Source organism: Sipha flava, unplaced genomic scaffold (genome assembly GCF_003268045.1).
Source record: "Sipha flava isolate LNK unplaced genomic scaffold, YSA_version1 203_pilon_pilon, whole genome shotgun sequence".
Taxonomy (NCBI): Eukaryota; Metazoa; Arthropoda; class Insecta; order Hemiptera; family Aphididae; genus Sipha; species Sipha flava.
Window position 1 is genome coordinate 1,111,443 of NW_020272799.1, and position 17,256 is coordinate 1,128,698.

The window sequence follows — 17,256 nt, forward strand, 5'->3', positions numbered from 1 at the left end:
GACGTGAAGTTGCTTGCAGTTCCGTGACTAGAACTCATCTGAATTGTGGTCATTTCGGTCCCTCTTTTATATTGCTTGATTGAAGTCATTGATCTAGTTATTCTGTGATTTTCAGGAAATGTAGGCTCATATTTCTGAGGTCTTTGCACCTGCTATTTGTGTGTCGTTGCCCTTGTAATACCCACATTTTTAATTCATAGTATTCCTGATTTAATTCATACATAGTTTTTCTTGTTATATAGACCCGTATATAATTATAATAAAAGGATATGATATTACATTGTCTTTACAGTGTCTTTTAGTTTTGTTTTAAATTTAAATATATCGATTATTAAATGATCATACATATCCCGTATTAAAATATATCAATTATTAAAAAGATATTTATTATATATTATATGATATATGATAGCCCATAACAATTTAATGATGACATTATATAACAACATTATACCATGCCTATGTTTTAAAGTTATTGTATATTTTATAAAATAAGAGAGACATTTTGATACGGGTTACTACCCGTTAACCTCCTCTCCCCTAACTACACTACTGACGGTGATAATATATTATTTCGGTTGTTAAGGTGACCACAACATGGTTGTCGTCGGCCGGCAGATGCTCATAGAATGTGGCCCGAATAAAGACCAACGATTTCCACGAGATTATTTGTCCGTAAGAGAATTATTATCTTCCTTTTACGCGGAAATTTTCCGACGTCCGATTGTTGTGCGTTTGTAATTTCACCGGAGCAAAGTACAGACACTGTAAACCTTACTGCGTACTTCTCCACACAACCACCCTCTTTCGGCCTTCCTACTTTTCCAAACTTCCTTGCACGATGGACAGTTCGTGGAGGAAATGAGTTTGCATAATACAACATAACGTGGTGAAAGTGTTATGTGTAATCGTTACGCGCGAGTGAAAAATTCTATACTTAATATTCATAATATTACGCAGCGATCTGCCTACCCAGCTCCTCTACCTGATGCGAAGTATTTAAAAAATACCCATCGCTCAAACACATGTGTGCGTGTGTACGTTAATCATTACTATATACCGAGGTTTGTACTTAAAATTATCTATATTTTGGATTTCGCGGAATCCGATTGAAATGTACACATACGAGACCCAATACGATTTGTATAATCGCACATAACTCAAATCGCACACGAACATCATTAGTCGAGTTCCGTGCACGAACAAAACCCGCATTTTCATACATTTAATACATACATTACACGTATACGTACATCGACGAGTTTGTGGAAGTACACGTGTCAGTGTGCGCTTTGTTAACGCGAATACACACACACAAGCACAATTTTACATGGTATACACACATGAAAATCACATAATACGAAAAACTGTATATTACGTACTGCAGCAGATCCAGTTAGTCCCGTCGCTCATGCTGTGACGGGCAATAACTTATTACGGTTTATACACATTACGAGTACATCCTTGTTCATTCCCGACGCGTGTGTAATCAAGTTTCAGACAATCGTGCGGAAAGTTCATCAAACAAAAATGGTTCGACAACTTGGTGCTCATGTTCATAGCGCTCAACTGCATCACGCTGGCCATGGAGAGACCTAACATCCCGCCAGACAGCACTGAGAGAGTGTTTTTGGGAACGGCCAATTACGTCTTCACCGTGGTGTTCGCGCTCGAGATGTTTGTCAAAGTAAAATTGCATTATACTTTATAGCACTTTATTTTCTTCTTTTATCCGCTCAATCTCGCTACAACGCGCACGTAGTTTCCATGTGTCCTTCCTCACTCCTCTTCGTTTTTCGCTGTACAAATCTTAACGACCCATCGCAAACAGGTCGTCGCCGCCGGCATGTTCTACGGCACCGAACCATACTTCAAGTCCGGCTGGAACATTATGGACGGATTGCTGGTGGTCGTGTCCATTATAGATCTGCTCATGTCGTTGATCTCCGAGAGTAGCCCAAAAATATTCGGAATACTAAGGGTAAGCAATTTGTTGTATACGCATCATACTCGTAAACATTACGGGACCGTGGACAAAGTCCTGTCGATCCATAAAGTCTGTACGCAAATAACGTTCATCGCCGCGCACTTAAAACGCGTTAAAACAATTGAAAGCTACACGTCTATCTGTGTCCCGCCCTGTATACGAGTACAATGTTTAACGTGTTGTTACAAAATATTATGCTTACGTCCGAGTGGCCTCGTAAACGTATTCAAATTGTACTATACGTCATGCAGTATCGCGTGCAGTGCAATGCACGTACGGTCCTGTGTTCACGAAAATAATACACCGCCGTTGTATGGCGTTCGCAGGTTTTCAGACTGCTCAGATCGCTGAGGCCGTTGAGAGTGATCAACCGAGCCCCGGGTTTGAAACTGGTCGTGCAGACGTTGCTGTCGTCGCTGCGGCCCATAGGCAACATCGTACTGATATGTTGCACGTTTTTCATTATTTTTGGTATTTTAGGTGTTCAAGTAAGTGTAAATAACATCTCACAAAATACTATACAATACGTCATATAATATTATGGGACATTTTTGTTCTTTACACGTTTTGTCTGTGCGCAAAACCTGTTTGATGACACGTCAAACGCGTGTGTTTTGCATTGATGTATATTCAACAACGTCGAAATATCTAATTAGCAAACATGTGCTCGAAAATAATTCAACACCGCCAGATAATCTGACGTAATTTCGTAGTCATTTTAATTAACTTCGGTTCGAACCTATTATCAAATCTAAATCAAATCGGACGTTAAGTACATGCTCGCGTTCTACTTTGGTTAGCAGCCGCGTATAAGGATGACAACGATATATCGAAAATATCGATACATGATGTCAATATATCGTCTCGATATTATTGTGTCTAACGATATTTTAATGTGATTAATCTTCGGGAAATCACCAATAGATATTATTACATACTATTATAAATTATTTGGGATGTAATATATAAATATTAATACTCTTATATTAATAATATAGATAAAATTATTTTTAATTATAATTTTCTAGGCGTGTACTGCTACATATAAAAATTGCAATTTAAATTTATTAATATTATTCTGGTTTTATAAAATATTTTATAATGTTGTTAAATATATATGTTTTGATTTATTTATCATTGCTCCTGCAGTAAGTATCGATTACAAGTTACGGCCTCGGCCTACGGATTGTGGTTATAAATTGTATTAAAATAAACTATTATAATATAATAAGTTATTTTAATACAATTTATAACAATTTACAATTTACATATATTATATGTTCTAAGTGCAAGTCTATAAACTTTTTTAATATTGGAAAAATGTTCCAATATACATCGATATATTATAGAGGACGATATATCGTGGTATCGATATTGGGTATGCGTTGTATCGAAATTACGAAATATCGATGGTTAACGATTTTTTGCCATCCCTAGCCGCGTGTGCTCGTGCACTCGTGCAGCCATACCCAATAATAGTAATATTCCTTCTGGCTTCAAGTGTTTCACTGTTAACCGCTCGATGAGTGACATGTAACCGCTATGCACGCGAGCTCCGTGTTCGCATATAAGTTTCAGTGCGTAGGCCCCCCAGTATAGTGATTGCATTGCATTAAACAATATTATATTTTCAAATCCATAATACCTGTTGTACGTCACATTAGTGCAATCGTTACACAACCCTAACAAGTTTATCGGCGTGAAATTACACTAAGTACAATGCGTTCAGTGCATTCCGCGTTTAACGTTCATCAGATTACAATATGGGATCGTCTGAAAAACTACTACTTGTACGACTAGACGCTTTTTTTTTTTTTATTAGATTTAGTTTTGACGAATCCATATTATACTAACGTTTCAAGAATTATTTGACTCCCCGTCGTGTTGCTTAGTCTCGATCAACAGTCGAATTTGAGCTCAATCGAAATGTTTCGTTTGAAATATTGCGTTTAATTAATATTAAAGACAAATACAAGTAAAATCCTAGTACAATTAAGACTAAATTATATTCTCTTAATCTCTATACACTAGTAAATAATTACTTACTGTTAGTTCGACTGCTAAACACTATTTAATGATTTATTATTAAATAATTGTAAATATAATTAAGAAACTCATTTTATGAAATGTATATCATACATATATATATATATTCTAGTTTTTCCATCAATTTTACCAACAATTAAAAGTTTCCGAATTGCTTGTTACATTATTTCTAAATACAGTTTTACCATATTCGTAACTATTAATTATAATTTCAAATTGAGGAAAAAAACGCTTCACTGAGTGTTCGTAATCAATTTTTACTATTTTACTGAAAATATAACCATCAAAGTGAATATAGACGTTGTTTTTATTTATTTTTTTTATAATTTCATAAAGCACCGATCGTTCGCATACCTTATGATAATAAACAAATTATTTTCTTACACCTCAACAATTTTTCGATATCCAAAACTTATTGAATTAAATAATTCTGATTTTAAGTTAAATCAAAAGCCGTTGCATTCAAAATTAATAAAAATAATTGGCAAACTAATAATTTGCGCTTTCATTCAATAGCGCATACTCATGATCGTGTAAATGCTCACACAGCGGTGTTGAGGTCAACCTTTAGCACAGTAAGTACTCAATATCGACTAAGTGCTGCACATGTTCATTATCGTTCGTCTCTTAATTCAAAATATCCGTCGAGCGGTAATGCTATTACATTTTAATTGCTCGTTAAATGGGGTGAAATAATTACTATGACGCAGTTCCGATCCAAAAGAGTAGGTGTAGCGTTTCATGGATATAAACGCATTGCAACACATAATGGATTTATAATTACAACTACAGGCGAGGGGAAAAATTTTGCAAAAAATGATGGTGATAATAACAAAAAACAAGAACGGTTTTAGAACGTTTGGTTTCCGTGTTAACAGCTTTTCAAAGGTACGTTTTTCCACTGCGAGGGTCCCAATATCAAACACGTGCGCGACAAAAAGGAATGCCTGGCCGACAAGAAGAACGCATGGGTCAACCAGAAGTACAATTTCGATGATCTGGGTAAAGCATTGATGTCTTTGTTCGTGCTATCGTCAAGGGACGGGTGGGTGAATATCATGTACACGGGGCTCGACGCCGTGGGAGTTGATCAACAGGTAAACACAGATAAATCATTCCGTAGCGCCGGCTGTCGTAATATTTTAGCGATGGTTTATTTTTATCATTTTTTTTTTCTTTCCACCTCTCCTCAGCCCATAGAGAACTACTCTGAATGGCGGCTGTTGTACTTCATATCGTTCATACTGCTAGTCGGTTTTTTCGTACTCAACATGTTCGTCGGCGTAGTGGTGGAAAACTTTCATCGGTGCCGGGAAGAACAAGAAAAAGAAGAGCGCGTCCGACGGCTGGCTAAAAGGGCCAAGCAGATGGAAAAAAAACGAAGAAGTAAGTGACCGGGGAAATCCTGTCACAGAATTATAATAACGATAATAACAGTAATAACAACTACAACGGGACTTTTTTAAAACATACGTTGTTTCTATTAGAAATGCACGAGCCGCCGTACTACAGGGACTACAGCAGTGCCAGGTTATTGGTGCACAGTGTGGTCACGTCCAAGTATTTCGACTTGGCGATCGCCGCCGTCATTGGTCTCAATGTGGTCACGATGGCACTGGAATTCTACATGATGCCCAAAGTAAGTTTGGCCCCGGTCGGTACTACTATTACAGCTACTACAAGATTATGACCTTTCACGGGACAAATCCGTCGATGTTTCTCTTGCAATGCACTCATTCGCACTGTCGCAGGTTTCGGTATTTTTAATTTTAAACTCCGAGCGAGGCGAAACGTTTTTTTTACTTATCTTCTTGTCATTTTTTTCTAGTTAAAGCGCCTTCTAAAAGTTTCCTCTACCACGTGAAAACGTTAAAAAAAAATAAAAAAATAAAAAAAAACCGTTTACGTGCGGACAAACCATGTCCGTGTTATGGGTACATGTTATTTATTTATACACTCCTTATTCGTCACTCACCTTATAGTCGTTTGTGCTTGTGAAGAGTGTGATGTGTACTCTTCTATACTTATATTAGATCAAGAGTTCAATATTAGCGAACTAGACTTCCGTCGGATAAACACAAATACAATAAGTTGGTAAATAAACTAAAAAAAAATTTCATTAAACACAAACTAGCATCATTTGAAAATCACTTATCTAATCTTTTAAATAAAGACAAAAGTCTTTGGAAGGCTACCAAACAAGCTCTTAATTATAAATCCACTAATATTCCCATCAAAAAAGATAACGGCACTTATGCTACTAAAGACTCAGATAAAGCAGAATTATTCAAAACCCATCTACATAATACATTCCAACCCCATGAAAAAATAATAATTTATGACATTATCAACTCATTAAACCAGTTTCTAGACGCTCCTCTTCTACTTTCTACTCCTGTCAAACGTTTTTCACCAAATGATGTCAAGTATATTATTCAAAAATATCCTAATCAAAAATCTCCGGACTATGACTTAATCACCGCTGAAGTTAGTAAGCATCTTCCAACAAAAGCCATAGTTCACCTCACTTATATTTATAATGCTATATTAAGACTCTCTTATTTCCCAACTGTTTGGAAATTCTCATCTATTATCTTTTTTCTAAAACCCAACGAACTCCCATACTTAGTTCCGTCTTACAGACCTATAAGTCTTCTACCGTTTTTCGTGAAAATTCTTAAGAAATTAATTCTCAAAGGAACTTTACCAAGCATAAGTGAAAACAAAATACTTCCTGATCATCAATTTGGTTTCCATCAATCGCATTCTACAATCCATCAAGTCCACAGGATTGTTGATGCGATTTCCTTCTCCCTAGACAAAAAATTATATTGCACCTGTGCTTTTCTTGATATATCGCAAGCATTCGATAGGGTGTGGCATAATGGCCTGCTATTTAAACTCAAAAATTTCTTACACCCAACCTACTACCTGCTCATTAAATCATACTTAACAGACCGTAACTTCCGAATATGTTACGACTCCTCTGTCTCTAGCATAGCCTCTATAAATGCAGGTGTTCTTCAAGGAGGTATGCTTTCCCCGATACTTTACAACATTTACAAATCAGATCAACCTACCACACCTCAAACGCTAATCGCAGAATATGCAGACGATAAAGCAATAATTTCCATCAACGCTAACCCTCTGGTAGCTACTAAAAATGTACAAAACCACCTACATCTTATAGAAAAATGGTATACCAACTGGAGATTCAAAGTCAATCAAGATAAATCCTTTCACGCTACTTTCACTCTAAAAAAAAGTCTCCATATCCAAACGTTAATCTCTACGGAATCCAAATTTCCTCTTCCCAAACAGTAAAATACCTAGGACTTCTATTAAACCACCATCTAACTTGGACCCCACACATAAAATCAAAAAAGTTACAATTAAACAATCGCTTACGCACACTAAACTAACTGTTACACAGAAACAAACACACTAACCTAAACATCAAATGAATAATATATAAAATTCTTCTAAAACCAATCTGGACCTACGGGCTCCAGCTTTGGGGCAGTGCAAAAAAATGTAACATACAAAAAATTCAAAGTTATCCAAACATCTCCCTAAGAAAAATAACAAATGCCCCTCCCTTTGTTACCAATCTTACACTCCATAATGATCTAAAAATAGCAACAGTGCTTCATCAAAATGCTACTGTAAAAGATTTCACACCAAACTACTTTTTCATTCTAATCCTCTTATTAAAAAACTATCTACCTCGTCCATCCCAGGTAATTCCCCTAGGCGGCTTAAGCGAAGATGGTGTCATGACCTCCTATCTTAATTCTAAAATTAACTTAACTTAAATCTTAAAAAAAAAAAAACAAACTCAAACAGGTAGTGTCACTAATGGGTGGCTTCTTCTCTCAAATAATTCATATTTAATTACTCTGTGCACATTTGCTAATTGTTCTAGTTAAGAACAGATTGTAAATTTCTTATAAAAAAAAAAAAAAAAGTGATGATATTGCTTCATTGCCTACCTTTTCGGCTATTTCGTTGCCAGTTATGCCAGTGAAGAGGAAACCCACTGAAATTCAATTTTTTTACTCGAATTATATCACATTTCATAATTTCATTTTTGAAGTAAGGATTTTCAAGAGCTAGGAGAACACTGAAAGATCCATTAACAATTGATGTGGTATAAGTATTCATTACGCTTTTTTCGGAAGATGATGCTTTGGGTTTTGAATGATGAAAAGTTAAAGCCTGTCGTGGTTGACCATTTAAGGAGTTCGTCTACTGCCAGCTAAATAAGTTCAACTGTTGTTTTTATGTTTACGCCGCTGCAAAAAATGGGTTGGTTAATATTTTCAAATGTATATACAATAGTTTATGCGACTTTTATCTTGTACTATGATCCACAATATACGTTGATCGATTTTTTTTTCAATTTTGTCTCCACACACTCGAAACGCGTATTTGTTTATTGCAAACGTGAGAGCTACTTGATTAAAAAAAAAAAAAAAAAAAAAAAAAAAATCACCGTAAACGACAATGGTCTATTTGCTTTACAGGCGTTGACGTACGCGTTGAAAATTTTCAATTATTTTTTCACCGCCGTGTTCATATTGGAGTGCGTGATGAAAATGTTGGCTCTAGGTATTCAACTCTACGTAAAGGATAAGTACGTATATATATATAAAAATATATATACAATATGTGTATACGGGAATATAAGTGAACGAACGTTTTTCAACAGCGTTGCACGCTGTAATATTAATTATAATAATACTGCATCAATACGTTACGCACTGTTATTACGTATCGGGGAGTTAATAGATTTTTCTTTTCTCCCTGCAGATGGAACTTGCTGGACATCGGCATCGTTATACTGTCCATAGTGGGTATCACGTTGGAAGAAGTCGAATCGAAAATCATACCGATAAATCCGACCATCATCCGGGTGATGAGGGTCATGCGGATAGCTAGGGGTGAGTAATACATCAATAAATAAATAATTAAAAAAGTGTGCACCAGTGCTTAGCATACGTTTAAAACGCAGAGGGTACGTAGGTGCAAGTAGCGTACTCGCGTTTTCAGGACGATTCGTGGATATTAATTTTCCTCTTCCGCGGGGGTGAGGGGATGTCCCAACAAAACAAATCGAACACGCGGCCACGTTATAAGCTCTTAATCTCCAAATGTGGTACATGCTGGAGCCAATTAGTGAACCAACTTGACCGTACGGACCATAATATCGTAGTATTACAAATACATATGACGTAAAAATGTATGTTCTGTGTGTGGTGTGTGTGGGTTGGTGGATTAGTACGTGTGTGATATAGTTTCGCAATTCGTATGGATAATGATAATGAGAGGACGTGTTTCCGTTGTGAAAACTAAAATCGTTCGTTTAAGTTACTTATTTTGCGTAGACGACTACAATGGAAGAATTAAATGAATCCCGAACGCCCGTTATTCGTAAATGCCTGAATTTGTGTTCGTGCACTCGAGTATTATACGTGATCATATGTATTGTTATTAAACGTGAACACTGTATAACAATTGACCGTGGAGGATTTTAACGAATACGTTTAATTCGTTCGGGGAATATACTCTGCGAATTCGAATACTTTTCGACGACACGGAAACTGGACCTTTGGGATCCAAGTGAACGCGTGTAGTCGGCCATTCGTTTCACTTGGTCCGGTTTACTCTTCCGTCTAGCCGTTGTTAAACCAATGCGAGCCCAAAGCTAAAACTTCGGCGTTTGTGTACCGAATAAAGTATACAGGTCCCGGGGTTTTTATATTACTAGAAATAAACAATCGGCAAACATTTTATGGATATTAGATATCGGACTACGTTCTGCTGGTGGTTTGTTCAAGTTCGTAATAATATAATGTTTACGTGTTGGTATCCGGTACTCTAAATTGTTTATCGTACCGAACGTTATTAATACCTTCATCGTAGTTCTAGTTTTCGCGGTAAATATATGTATATAGTAATTATTGTTGTTGAATTTTTACTTTTTTTCTCCGCAGTTTTAAAGTTACTCAAAATGGCCAAGGGAATAAGAGCTCTTCTGGACACCGTGATGCAAGCGTTGCCTCAAGTAGGAAACTTAGGGCTTCTATTTTTCCTATTGTTCTTCATATTCGCAGCGCTGGGAGTAGAACTATTCGGAAGACTTGGTAAGCATGAGAAATAATTATAACATTGTAATGCTGTTTTGAAACTGTACTTTTATACCGCCGAATCTCTCATTCTTTAATAATTTTTATAAAAAAAAACTATTGTAAATAATATACTAATATATGATATGGTTCCCGACACAAATAAAAGTTATAACTTTAAAATAATTAGCTCAAGCTCCACATTCTTGGAGCTAAGGATAGGTTTGTGGTCAGCAAATATAAAATAAACTTTCTTCTTTCCGGAATTCACACCATTAACAAGGTTATTTTTTTATCATACTCACGATTGACCCCTTATTTATGATAAAATTATATAAAACCATTAATTATAAAAAATTTTACTATATTATAAAACTATATTTTCCACTACATAGATTTTTACCTTTCAAGAAGTAAAACTTCCTATGGCATTATAATTTTTCATTTTCCAAACATAAAACCAATTTGGCCCACGCGAATAGTTTTACAATTAATTTTTCTAGAACTTATAGTGCAACATAAAAGACATTTAGATGAGTACTATCAGAATAATTGAAAATCATAATTTCATACGAAAAGTATAAAATATTGTTACTTTTTTTTTTTGTCGTTACAACATATAGATTACGCAAAAATAACGTAATTTGTAGTTGAAAGCCAATGTAGACTATTAATATAAGTAGGTGAGACTGCATGGTAGTATATAGGAATGGGTTAACGATATTACTGTATTAATGAGTGTTCGTTTTATTATTTTAAAAGTTGAAAATGATTAAACCTTTTGAGCGATCAGCAAACCCCTAAACCTATCACAACCATATAAAGAATATCACAAATCATTAAAACAATATATTTATATCTGTGTAATAAGAAAATATTAAAAAAAATATATGGAACTCCCTACCATATTCCTTAACGATATTAAAAAAACAAGTACGTGTATGTGGCGTGTGTGTTGACAGAGTGCAGTGACGAACACACTTGTCAAGGGCTGGGCGAACACGCTCACTTCGGCAACTTCGGTATGGCATTCCTTACGCTCTTCCGGGTGGCTACTGGTGACAATTGGAACGGCATCATGAAGGACGCCCTTCGCGAGGACTGCGATGACGCGGCAGATTGCGTGAAAAACTGTTGCGTTGCCTCCGGCATTGCTCCGATGTTTTTCGTCATATTCGTGTTGATGGCCCAATTCGTGTTGGTCAACGTGGTAGTCGCGGTGCTCATGAAACACCTCGAAGAATCCCACAAACAGGTAAAGAAATATTTTATAAAACTCTTGTGCATATTTTCAAACGACCGTCGGTTATAAAAAATCGATCACGACTTTAATTGAATACATTTAACTAATTCAGTCAACAGATTAATACGATCGCCATACAACCGCTCGAATTCAGATACGAAACATTCACATTCCAAATGTCAAAAGCTTTTAGTTATTAAAATATATACGCGTGAATGATACAATTCAATGGGTGAAATTTATTCATAATTCTTTTTATTTTTATAACTTGTATAACCTATGATGGATTCCAGTTTAGACTTAATAATAATGATACCAAAGTGGTTATAATAGCACTTAAAACCGATACCAGAAATTAAAATAAATATAAAATTTCGAACGCCCTCTTGTATATATTTATTGAGGATAATTAAATAATAATAGTGTTATAATAGTGTTTAAAAGTTTATTTCTTGCTACTTATAATTGTACTTACCATAATTACTATAAAAATACCCTAATTAGCCAAATTACTACTTATATTTAGTTTTTAAATTATTCTATATGTGTTCAAATGTTCATGAAATGTATGATTGGTATTTTATAAGAATTAATAGTCGAAAATATTTGATATTAGTTAGTTGCTATTAAAACCAATAAAAAATATTAAAAAATATTCATATTTCGATTTTTTCTACTTTTGTCTATTTAATTCGACAGTATCGTTAAAATAATTTGATCGATAAAAATTATTTTTATAATTTTTTATTTCAACACAATATAAGAAGTGGTTAATAAACATAAGTAATCACCTTTAGAAAATTTAATGTGGTGAGATATATTTTGTAATTTTATTTGACAAATGCAATTTATAGTCATTCACAACTCTGAAGGGCATTAAACTCAAATTAAATAGACTTATCACAGAAATTTATTTAAATATAAAACAAATATTATATATTATAAGTATTATAAATTAACACTTTTCCGTAAATATAAGCACATATTGAATTATAATATTAAAAGTGCATTTAGAAAATCTAAATTAATAATAATTACAATTATTCGTGAAATGGTTCAAATTTCTCTAGCAATTTGATTGAAACTGCCACAATTATACGTAAATGTTATAAAATCTAAATAAACCGCTATAATAGGATGTATAATAGGAAAAAAAATAACAATCTTATGGCCAAAATCTCTACAGATAGAACGACGTTATCCGTCATATCGGTTTTGATTTATTCGGATTTGAATCACCTCAGGCAATACAATTATTTCCATGAATATAACTCATACTAGTTTCAAAAAATATATTGTTTTTAACTCAAAACTCAAATCTCCGAGGAATATAAACCATCAATTAATCAATTAGGTTCAATAAACCATGAGCTAATCGATTATTTGCGGGAACTTTTCTACCGTCATGAAAAGTTTGACTCGTGCATTATGTATTATTTTAAAGCCTGATGGCCTTTTGACTATATCTTAATACCACTAAATACTACTCGTATCAATATAAATATTATAAACTATAATTTGTATTTTTCAATTTGATTGTATACAAATATTGTTTCAGATAAAACCCTTAATATCAATAATAAATATAATACAAAAATTATAAATGTTTTATAAAGCAAAATATAAAAAAAAATGTAATAATACTAATTATACTACTAAATAACAATAATTAAAATAATACTAAGAATAAATATTAAACTAACATCTCGAAATCTGATAGAGGAATGTTCAAAGGATTCTTATTGGCACCAAGCTTGGAGTCTGTGATTAATTTAAAGTTTTAGATCTATGAGAGAGACACAAGCAAAAACCTTTTTCTTTATAGGATCTTAGTTTATTTTATTGTAAATATTAGAAAATTAAAAGTGTAAAACTATTAAATCATAATATTTTCCTATAGCCGATCGTTAAAGTAAAAATTAAAATACATATTGAAACTATCCCAGTTATCAAAATTATCAAATTACTTAAATAGTTTGTAGGCTAGAATAAATGCGTAAATATTAAAAGCATAAAAAATAATAATAACAATAATAACGTATAATTGAAACTAAACAAAAATTAATTATAAATATATTTGAAAATAAAAATCAACAACCAATTGTTCCTCGTGTTGAATGTTAAGAAATGATTGCATCTGATTTACCTTTATGGATATGGAAGTTTCCATCATCCATCATTTGAAGATTTTTTGGAGAAATAAACTACAATATAATATGATTACTAGTGCCGTAACTAGAGGTTAGCATAATGGGTAGTTGCCAAGGACGCAGCAAAGCAAGGGGACGCATTTGAGTTAAATTAAAATTGGTTTTTTTTTTGTACAACATAAGTGCCAAAACAAAATTGTCTAAGGGCACGAAGGGTAGTTACGGAACTGATGATTTTGCTCACTCGAGTATACAAAAGATAACAAACAATACAGTTCTGGTATTTTAATGAAGTAATAGCTCTTTCTCGTACAAGATCCCATCCGTCGATTTCGGTCGGTATGTTTAAAGTACGTACGAACGTCAATGGCCGTTTCATGAACGGTATGCCGTTTAAATGAATAAATCTGGATTACAGTGAATATAATAATTATAATATCTGATAATGATTGTAAAATTGTCAAAATTTTATTTTCGAACTTGTATAATATTATATAATATTATTAACGAATATTATGTTTGACTATAACATGGGTGTCAATAAAGATTTTGCTGTGATTTCCGCTGGGGTAAAGTAGGCTTAGATGTAATTTCATTTGTAACTAAAATATATTAATAAGATGCCTATTATTTAATCAGATTATATATTTTTGTATTTGATCCATTGACCATTCATTGTCCATTCATGCTGTTCTTTATTATCATTATTCATTAGACTTCGTAAGTTTGCATTTATGACAAAATTTAATTAGTAATTAGATAGAAAATATAATTTAACATTTTCTGACCGATTTTAAATGATATCTTTATTTTACACTTGATTTCTTAATCCCCACAGTTAAAAATAAATAAATAAAAAACTATTAAAATTTGAAACTTCATAGAACTTACCTACTTTAAAAAAATATGTAATTATTAAAGCTTAAAAATACGATAGTTTATGTTTACATTTTATAAATACTGCCCTATTTCAATACTAATAGAACTGTTGCAAATTTAATGAAAAATAACGGACACTACAAAGGAGAAATATTTTAAATCATATTTATCGTTATGAGTTATTAAAAATGATGAACTCTTAGAGGTTGATCTTAGTATGATATTGCATGTATATAAATAATTATAATTATTACATAATATATTATATTTTTATATTATACTATTATATATGTTATGGCACATGGGACTGCATCACCACTGCTCAGAAACGTCTTTAGAAAAAATACATTATATTTAAGAGAACTTAAAGAAATGCGTTTAGTTATCATACGAAACACACTTAACATTATTTATAAACATTTATATTCTTAATATGATACACAACCATATGATAAACAAACACTTTTCTTTTACTAATAATCTTGATTATTATCACCGTATTTAAAATATAATGATTTATATTTATATTCCAAGATCAATTCATATTTTATTGTATGTTTTACTTTTTTAAATTCAAGAATTTCACTTATATACTATTTTATCCACATTTTATAATATTGTAATAAATATGTCTGAATTTTACAACTATGTCATACAGAAATCCCAACAGAGTCACTTTAAATAAAGTTGTTTCTTTCTGGAATAAATATGTAATATTACACTGTGAAATAGTATCCCATTTTACTTAAAAATACTAAATTACAGAATTTATTATTTACAAAATTTTCGTTTTAAATCTCGGAACAATAAATTTGTAAAAATCAAAACAAAATAAAGCAAAATTAGTGGATTAAGAAATGTAATTTACTTTTCCTTTATACTGAACGTTTTTGCAGAGAAAGGAAATTGCCTTTGATGTTCTTTACTAATTTCGAATCTTCTGCGAGACTGAGAGATTTAAAAATAATATCATAGAACATTTTTATAAAACAATAAAGTAAAAAAAAAACTTTAAGATTCATATATTTTTCGATTTCCTTAAACATTTAAAAACCAATGCGAGACTGATTTTCTTTATGTCTATCCTACACATTTTAATTTCACTGAAAATTATACATTGACGATACCAGTTCTCTAGGCATTTGGTTTAAAATGTACACCTGTACATGTAAAATATACACATTAGTACTTCACGTATCCGTGCAACATGGATGAGTAATGACGTATTACCGAGATATTAATCGCACCAAATATAATTATTTAAATAACGTTCCTTACTGAAAAAATAAAATAAAAAATACGTTACGTTCATACGTGCATTCATATATAACATTATATCAATATAACATTCTGTTCTAAACGACAAATACCCGTACACATTTCAATTCATGTGACATAAAACGTTCGAATGAAATGTATACGTTTTCGAAATACTATCTCAAAAGTTGTACGAAAACATTGTTATAATGAACAACTCGTGGTACCATTGAGTGAGTTTAATGCGATTTACACTGCTAAAGAACACTGCCTTTGTGTACTCTGTTATCGTATTATACTTACATTCGTATAATTTCCGTTGGAAGTTGAGTGCGAAACAATGATTTTAGAAGATTGCACTGTCACACGCATTATGTGTTTAATCACTACGTGTTTTAGAAAGTTTTAGTCAAACTTTGCAAATTTGTTTTGAATTGTATCAATAGTTGAAGATGATTACGGAAGCTTCTTAAGTCGCCAACGGATTTAACATAAAACTGATGGACCGATAAAACTGATATTTTGTCAATAAACCCTGGGATATGCCATATACACTCATATATACTCCGAGGGATATTCTCAGTTATTGTGGACAGTTATATTTATAAGAACGTTTCATAGAACTGTTTTTGTGAACCATAACTTCTGCGCATTTCATCAATAATTATATAGTTCTATAATATCTCTTATACGTTTTTTGAAATACTACTTAAACACTTTTTAAACGAAAAACGTATTTGTAGCCCAAAACGAAATATATGTTCACATTTATCAAACTTTTTCTGTGTTAAATAGCATTTCATTGATCACACGATTTCGTTGATTACACGGTAATAATACAATCACGGCGTTCGTTTGTCACAGAGATAATATAGGAACGAAGAAAAAAAATGTTATTAGCTTACTATTGTTAACACGAAAATAATTATAAATAATTACATTATTGTATTTATCCACAGATGGAAGACGAGATGGACATGGAAGATCAGCTGGAGAGGGAAATGGCCGCGGAGGAAGAAGAACAATTGGTTCAGATGGCGCTCGACCACGAGTACGCGAATCAAAATCCACTGTGCAAAGAGTTTTCGTTGCCCGCCGACTTTACGTTCAAAAGTCTACCACCTTCGCCTCTATATCAAAGTATGACGTTGATGAAGAGAGACAATTGGGGGAGGAATGGTGAAAACGAACACCGCGTAATATCGATATCGTTTTGTTTGTTTTCCGCGGACAGGTCAAGGGCGACGGTTTTCCTTCAACTCGTGGAGCGGTCGGCCCACGGAAACGACGGTTGTGCCGTCGCAGAGGAGACGTCAGACCGTCCAGGAGTCGAACATTCTCGTCCCTCCGACGCTGATGCCCACTTTCATGATACCGCATTTCGAGCCTAGAACCCGCAAGTTATCGGTAAACACATAACATAATCATCAGTGGCGTAGCTAGGATTTTCTGAAGGGGGGTGTTAATTATAATTATTAAATATTATATATAATACGTACAAACTAAAACTTTTATTTTAATTAATTAATATGTATACATAATGTCTGTAATAGAGATGTAATGTAT

At 33.1% G+C, this 17,256-nt stretch overlaps 1 protein-coding gene across 1 annotated transcript in view; it reads left to right on the forward strand.

The window, feature by feature from the left end:
- Positions 1-17,256, forward strand: part of LOC112682398 (voltage-dependent T-type calcium channel subunit alpha-1H-like) — a gene marked incomplete in the record, with an annotated part of 329,779 nt that overhangs the window by 308,580 nt on the left and 3,943 nt on the right. The window contains 12 exon segments of the mRNA XM_025552987.1: positions 1,495-1,687; positions 1,832-1,981; positions 2,314-2,475; positions 4,912-5,130; positions 5,227-5,419; positions 5,521-5,672; positions 8,560-8,669; positions 8,846-8,976; positions 10,030-10,179; positions 11,124-11,416; positions 16,650-16,830; positions 16,925-17,097. Coding sequence (XP_025408772.1) covers positions 1,495-1,687; positions 1,832-1,981; positions 2,314-2,475; positions 4,912-5,130; positions 5,227-5,419; positions 5,521-5,672; positions 8,560-8,669; positions 8,846-8,976; positions 10,030-10,179; positions 11,124-11,416; positions 16,650-16,830; positions 16,925-17,097 — 2,107 coding nt within the window.